This window comes from Arachis stenosperma, chromosome 9 (genome assembly GCF_014773155.1).
Source record: "Arachis stenosperma cultivar V10309 chromosome 9, arast.V10309.gnm1.PFL2, whole genome shotgun sequence".
NCBI classification, from domain to species: domain Eukaryota; kingdom Viridiplantae; phylum Streptophyta; class Magnoliopsida; order Fabales; family Fabaceae; genus Arachis; species Arachis stenosperma.
The window spans coordinates 16,372,890-16,380,977 of record NC_080385.1 but is presented as its reverse complement, the minus strand read 5'-3'; the positions used below and the strand labels follow the sequence as shown (position 1 = coordinate 16,380,977).

The window sequence follows — 8,088 nt, the reverse complement described above, 5'->3', positions numbered from 1 at the left end:
AAAATTCTAAAAATATCTCTAAGTTTTATTTTGTTTTAATTTTGTCCCAAAAATTTTCGATTTGCATCAAATATATCTTCGATGGTTAAATTTTCAAAAAATTTAAGACCAATCTAACAATAATGCATGAAAATTATGCTTGACTTACTTGTGTTGAGGGTTGTTCTTATGAAATTGTTGTTGAATTGGTCTTAAATTTTTTGAAAAATTAGCCGTCAGGGATATATTTGATGCAGATCGAAACTTTTGGGACAAAATTGAAACAAAATAAAACTTAATAGTATTTTTAAAACTTTTGTCAAATTTCAAGAACAAAAAATATACTTACCCTAAAAATAGTTGTACATTAGATTTTTTTGGGGCTAAAATAAGTTAAAAACTAACTCTTTCTCACTTTTTCTTTGAAATTCTAGTTACTTTATATAGAATATAGAATTTGTATAATAATTGAATAATGCTACAGATTTAAATATTTTTGTTAATCAAGTTTAATTAAATTGATTTAATATTAATAAAAATCAGTTATAAATAATATTATTCTAAATTTTATTATTTAACTTAGTTAGACTTAATTCATAAAAAAAACTTAAATATATGATATTATTTATAATGATTATGTTATGTATACACAAAAAATAAGCTATTAATTAGTTATTACATATAGAAATACATATTTATGTCTTATAAAAAAAATATTATACTATTATAAATAAGTTTGATTATTCATCTTTTGTAGGTTTCATTATTCTACAATAATAGATTTAGTTATGCTAGATTGCTAGTGAATAATGATTGATTATTTAATTGGAAATCTGTGTAAATCAATATGTAAATGAATATAGATAAATACACTAGTTAATTTGATTGTCCATAATATTTTTTAATTCAAGAGGTTAAAAAATTAATTTGTTATAGATCTAAACTCTATTTAAGAGTTTGTTATCAACCAATAAATTACTACATATATAAGGCGAAATTCAAATATCTAACACTTAGTTAAGCAGATGAATAAATTGACTACTCGTCTAACTCAAGTTGATTACATAATAATTTTTAAAATGGTGATTGATTTTAATTTTACATGAAACACTTTTGTTTTTCAAAATATATAAAAAAAAATCATTCTTTTATTTGAAAAATTTGTTCTTTTGTCTATAAAAAACAGGTCCATAAATAAAAGGGTGAATTATTGACTAAACTAATTAAGTTGGTTAAACTTGTATCCCCCAAGGAAAAGGTGTTTACACCTCTTGATGGGTATATTGGCAAAGATGTGAACATGTGGATTTAGAAGGCGGTTAGTTCAAATACACATGTGTTATCACATGAATCCTCCATAGTTTAATGACTTGAAGATTTCATTATAGTCCTCATATAATCAGCATTAGTCAATTATGCATCACATGATCCCTGATCCAACTTAGTAAAAGAGCTTTGAATTCAAGGAATATAAATCCTTCCCTTCAAATAAATTAACAATAATACAATAAAAAATTAACTAGAATAACTTAAATTTATTTTATTTAATATTTATTAATTATTATAATTAATAAATATTAAATAAAATAAGCTTAAGCTATTTATTTTACCTTCCTAACATTATCAATAAATTAAATTTTCCGAAATTGACAATATCAAATACTTCTTAATTTATAGAATCAAATCAAATTTTTTAATAATTCGAATAAAATTATACTTAATAATATATCACTCATCAACTGATGATAACATATAACAAATTAAGGGATATTGACTTACTATCCAACTTATTAAGTATAGTTTATTCAATTTACATAATATCTTCTTTCATATGATTTTTTTCGATTTCATTTAAGGAATATATACAAGAGATTATATTTTACGATATTAATTAAGAAAAAATTTAAAAGAATTGATTGTCAGTTGTATATATGCAAAAAATTACACTCTATATATCTAATAAGCATGATTAGAATCGTTGTCAAAAATCACGATAGTTGTATTTTTATTCAAAGCCTAATAATGGCAAGAACATAAATTTTAGTCAGAATGTCATTTTTTCTATTCTCTTGTGTATTTTTTTTAAGTTTTTATGTAAATTTTATTGAAATGATATTTTTTAAAATAGTTTCTGTTTATTTTTTTTAGGACAATTTACAGAAATAAATAAAGTGGGAGAATTATTTACGTAAATGTGCAAATCTGTTTGTTGTTACGATTTTGTGCAAAATTGAATATTATGTAAACCGTGGCAACCCACCACGGTTTCAAAACAAACATAAACCGTGGGAGGTCACCACGGTTTATGAACAAATTGTGTTGCATGTAAACCGTGGGAGGTCACCACGGTTTACGTATGAAAAAGTGTGTGCATAAACCGTGGTGAGTCACCACGGTTTATGAGGAAGCAATTTTGAAAAAGTGTGCAAATAAACCCTAATTACGTTATGTTAATGTGCATGATTGTTAGTGTTATATTTCAGAGTTACTGCTAAATATTATTTATCTTTTGAGTATGTAGTGAGTGCCTGATTCAGAGTAATTCATCTGTTCATGTATGGTATATATTATAATGCACATTATCAAAGATATCTAAAGAGGTTTAATGAAACTGATAATTTAAAACGACGTTATTATACAAACAGATTTCGTTGTTGATGAAACAAGTTGAAAGTGACATATTTAACCAACGACGCATTACTAAGATTACTTAGAGCAAGAAACAAATAAAACAGCATAGACGAGGGTTACACAACATGGGATCTAAGCATCCCCTCCACCACTTTGTGATCGCTGCTGACAGTTCCTTCGCGTATGCCCAGGCTGACGGCATAACCCACAACGCTTCGGCTGATTCTGTTGAGACTGATCCATGCTTCCTCGGATCCTGGTTGACTTTGGACGACCTTCCTTTGCCCGCCGCAGATTAGGGTCAGGAATAATGGTCGGGCCACCATATGGAGGCCACAGGCCTTCAGGAATAGGTGGGAGAAACCCATGATTGTAAACGTTGAACACCTCAGTCATACGATACACCTCATGAACATATGACGCCCAGTTTAACCGGGAGTAGGCGCAACAGGCAATGGCGTGGCAACATGGATAATGCAGCGCCTGGAAGTGCCCACAATCGCATCGGTGATCTTTAAGGGAAACTCTGTAGCTACCAAGAGAGAACGTCCCCGTTGGTGTTGTCTCAGCCACGGTGTACTCTAGTTGGTGCCTGTCGTATAATGTCACAGTAAAGCACCTGGAGTCTCTAAGGTTCCGATCAATAGCCTTGACCAACGCCTGACAGAATTCATGGCCGGCTCCGAGTTGTGCCTCTGCTGTCTGTCCCCGGACTACAAATAGCTGTGCAAGCCTCCCGTAGGTTGACTTAACCAATGATGTGACAGGGAGGTTGCGAGTTCCCTTTAGCACGGAGTTCACACATTCACTGATGTTTGTGGTCATGTGCCCGAACCGTCGACCAGCATCCTCATGTTGGGTCCATTGTCATACTCCATACGGTTGGCCCAGTCACACATTGCTGGATTCTCAGTCCGCATGATGTCGAACCAGTAGTAAAACTCACCCTCAGTCTTGGCGTAGGCAGCATTGACCAGTAACCTCCTTGAGTCCTTACCTTTGAACGTTAGGGCGAAATTGGCGGCCACATGCCTTATACAGTAGGCCCGGAATGCACGAGGAGGCAGCCATCCATTCTCAGGTGCCTCAAGGGCCGCCTTGATCCCATTATGCCTGTCTGAGATAACTAGGATACCCTCCTGAGGAGTCACATGCTCTCGTAGGTTTGACAAGAAGAATGACCACGACTCTGCATTTTCCCCCTCTACAAGGGCGAATGCTACCGGGAGGATGTTCGAGTTTCCGTCCTGAGCTATAGCCAACAGGAGCGTCCCTCCATACTTCCCATACAAGTGGGTACCATCAATACTGACGAGTGGCTTGCAATGCCGGAAAGCCTCGATACAGGGTGGAAATGTCCAGAAAAGTCGGTGAAAGTACACCCTCGACTCATCAACAGCACCACCAATCTGAACCGGAGACGTCTTCAGCACCGTGATTGTTCCCGGCATTGTTGCCTGGATCCCTAGCATCCAACGGGGCAGTTCCGCGTAAGACTCTTCCCAATCTCCATATATTTCTGCCACAGCCTTCTGCTTAGCCAACCAGACCTTCCTGTAACTAGGCCTGAAACCGTAATCAGCTTCTGTCGCTTCTTGAAGTACCTTTACCGTAACCGCAGCATCAGCCCTAACCATAGGAAGAATCCTCGCACATATAACGTTATAATCCAGCTTACGGTGATCACTTGATATAGAAGTTGCGAGGCACGTGTGTGGCCCGTTGTACCTCCTAACCTCCCAAGTTCCCTTTCGTGCACGAAGCGCTACACGAATCAACCAAGTGCAACCCTTGCCGAATTGCTTGCATTTTCCATGATACTTCAAATGATCCGATTCGATGACTCTGTACTCAACACCTCGCCGGATGCTATAGTCCTTCACACTGAGCACAGCTTCATCTTTACTCTGAAAAGATTGCCCAATCTCAAATTCTGTAGAAGATCTACCGACTATGTTACCACTGTCTTCCTGTTGACGAAGAGCTTCCAAGTTTAGTGTCGAGAAGTGTGGAGGGTATTGATGAGAAGCAGAACTTGAAGGCCGATGTTGCGCATCTGGATCGCCGCCTCTGTTTTCGTCGCTGTCACCATCGATATCAACAGGCTCCTCTTCAGATTCATCGTCACGCATTGCATTCTCTATATGATCAGGTCCACCAAAGTCTTCGAGATAAGGCACAATACCACCACCGGTGCCCACGACGTTGGCAGGCTCAACGACTGCTACAGGCTCGAAAGGGACAGAACCAACAACCTCCGTTTGTTGTAAGTCAGCCGCAAAAGAAGGTGATTGAACCGGCGGAAGACGCGGTCTGACCGGAGGCATCGAACTAGATGCACCACCAGCGGAAGCTACGCAAGGAACTGGAGCGGATGCCCCAGAACTATCGACACCAACCTCCAACTTCGCAAACAACTCATGGATTCTGATCTCCGGAAAACTCCTTACACAGTAGAACAGAACCCTAATATCTTCATCAGACTTAACCGCAAAGGTTTCGTACTGAACACCGGTCGAGACAACCGCCATTGGAATCTTGTAGAATAGTTTCTTCACCCACTTGGAACCCAACACGCCAAGCTTCTCCAAGATGCTGGTCTTCAAGTCCGACAAACTCATAGACGAACTGATAAACATACTTAGTGGTTCTCTGTCGGTGAACTTCACACCATGGCTTTTGCTTTTTTTATTTTTCCAGAGCAATGCACCAGAGCAAGAAAGCTCTCTTCCTCACTAGCCATTGTGAGAATGATCTCTTCTGGTGCTTGAATCACCCACATATATATAGATTTTTCGTCAAAGTAAACCGTGGCAACCCACCACGTTTTCTAGCTCCTCATAAACCGTGGTGACTCACCACGGTTTATGCACACACTTTTTCATACGTAAACCGTGGTGACCTCCCACGGTTTACATGCAACACAATTTGTTCATAAACCGTGGTGACCTCCCACGGTTTATGTTTGTTTTGAAACCGTGGTGGGTTGCCACGGTTTACATAATATTCAATTTTGCACAAAATCGTAACAACAAACAGATTTGCACATTTACGTAAATAATTCTCCCACTTTATTTATTTCTGTAAATTGCCCTTTTTTTTATGAGCTTTATGTTCCGTTGTCTATAAAAAAATAATGGCAATTACCACATCATTCTGTTACTAAAATCCTGGTAGTATTTTTTAATAAGAACTATTTAGATGAAAATGTTTAAAATTTCTTTTTTTAAAGATATTTTTTAATAATTAAAATTTAATATATATAACGGATTAAATCGTGTTATTTTTATCAAAATTAGATCAAACAAATTGATTTAACTAAAAAATTGATGAACTAAATCTTGAGTCGATCTACGTTAATATTTTTTATAAAAAATAATTACAATACCTTTATTATAAAAAATGATAAAATACTCTTATTTTATATATATATATATATATATATATATATATATATATATATATTAATTAATTTTTATAATAGCGTCCTATAATCATTCTTTGTAAACAAATATTAATTTAGACTGATTTAAAATTTGATTTATTGAATTTTTTGTCAAATTGATTTTTTCAATTTAATTATAACAGAAATAATATAATTATATATATTAAATTTTAATTGTTAAAAAATATATTAAAAAAAATCTTTTATGTATCTTTATCTAAGTGACTCTATTTTCCAATTGCATTATTAACTGAAAACTAGAAACTAACATCTTCCAATCAATTAATCCCTACATCCAGAGTGGTTATTAATATCAAAACTCAAAAACCTTGTTGCATAAACAGCTAATTTGTCTTTTTATTCCCCATAGTACATTGCATTCATGTATTATATAGAAAAAAGCATGGTGAACCACGTGGAGAAGGTACACTCATGCCTTTTCATATATCTATATATATAAACCTGATCCATCTTCAAAATTATTAGTACCTAGCATCTTTACCAATTTCTTATTGAAAAACATTCTCAAATTTCTCATGAAGATCATCATCAAGTGGAGAGTTCTAGCTTCTATTTTGATCTTCATTATTATTGTTCACCTTCTTTTGTTCTCCTCTGTTTCTTATTGTTCCGGACATGAACAATCACAAACCTCTCCAACTCTGTCAAGGAAGTTATTGCTATCTTCATCACTTGATTCTGTTTCCAACAAAGTCAAAGGTAAACTAATTATTAGTGGTGGAAGCAAGAATAAACAGACCAAGAAAGCTGTGGATCAAGGTTTGAGGAAAGCACCATCAAGTGTCCCAAATCCTACACAGAACAAATAGGATTTGACATTTCTTTTCAAGATCTCCATCGTCATAGCTTCTTCCATTTGTTTTTATCTGTCACGGTAACATTTTGGTATATCATGATTCATGTATCTGGATACAAAGAATTAATTTTCAGATACATTGTACTTTGAATATACCAAATGTTGGGAGTGACAAATAAAAAAAAATGTGAAAAATTATTGGTTAATTCATGTGATTTCGTATCCTTTTAATGATTTGCAAGATTTTTTTGAATATTTTTGTTGGAAATGTTTCAAGACAGTTAAGTTTAATTGTAGTGAAGTTGAAAGGTGTAGGGGAATTAGTGATTTAGTATGCAGGGAGTAAGTGTACATAAAGTACTAAACTTTATTTGTAGTTCAGAAATTTTGCTATGCAAATTATTATATATAAAGCAGAAATTTAAGGGTCAATTTTGATTTTGATCTGGGTCAATACTTTTTATTAGAATTTGGAAAACTAACTTACAAAAAAAAGGGAGATTGCTTCTCTACGCGCTATAAAGAATTTTAGATTTTATACAATATCAGAGTCTAAATTTCTGTTCATATCATTCTTCTGCTCATAAAACCAAGTAACCATATTGTTTTAATTTCCCTTTTTATATATTTATAATTTTGAGTGAAACCTCAAACCCGACCCTTAATAAATTTATGAAATTTCTTTCCGCCTCTTAACAAAATAAAAGTATAGTCCTATCGCAACCACTAATAATTAATTCCGTGAGATATTTTGCTTTTTCCATTAATGTCTTCATCTAGAGTTAATGGATCTTACCTACGTGAACTGTTAAGTTAACAATTTAATGGAAAAATTACCTCTTCTTTTTTTTTTTCTCCTCTTCTAGGGATGTCAACGGGACAGGACGGAGGCGGGGGATGCCTCCCTACTCCCTATCCCCGTCCCCAGATTTGCTTCCTGTTTCCGTCTCTGTTATCCGCCGTAAGGGAATATTGTTCCCATTCCCATTCTCCATAGGGTCCCATTCTCCGTGGAGACTCCATTCCCCATCTATCTGATAGTTTTAACTAATTATTAATTTCCATATGAATAGAGTTGCAAGTATCCATCTTATATAAAATAGCAAGATTTTAATACAAAAGTCTAAAGGACAAGATGGTGGCTTCTTTTGAAATGACGCAGTGGAGGGACGCAACAGCGAGCCAGAAGATAGAGCAGTGGACGAGGTGGGAGACG

The 8,088-nt window shown here is 34.8% G+C and overlaps 1 protein-coding gene across 1 annotated transcript; it reads right to left on the bottom strand.

The window, feature by feature from the left end:
• Nucleotides 1-3,431: 3,431 nt before the first annotated feature.
• LOC130949154 (uncharacterized) lies at nucleotides 3,432-5,231 on the bottom strand. Its single transcript, XM_057877956.1, has one exon. The coding sequence runs from the start codon at nucleotides 5,229-5,231 to the stop codon at nucleotides 3,432-3,434; it is 1,800 nt and encodes a 599-aa protein (XP_057733939.1).
• Between the last annotated feature and the right edge of the window lie 2,857 nt (nucleotides 5,232-8,088).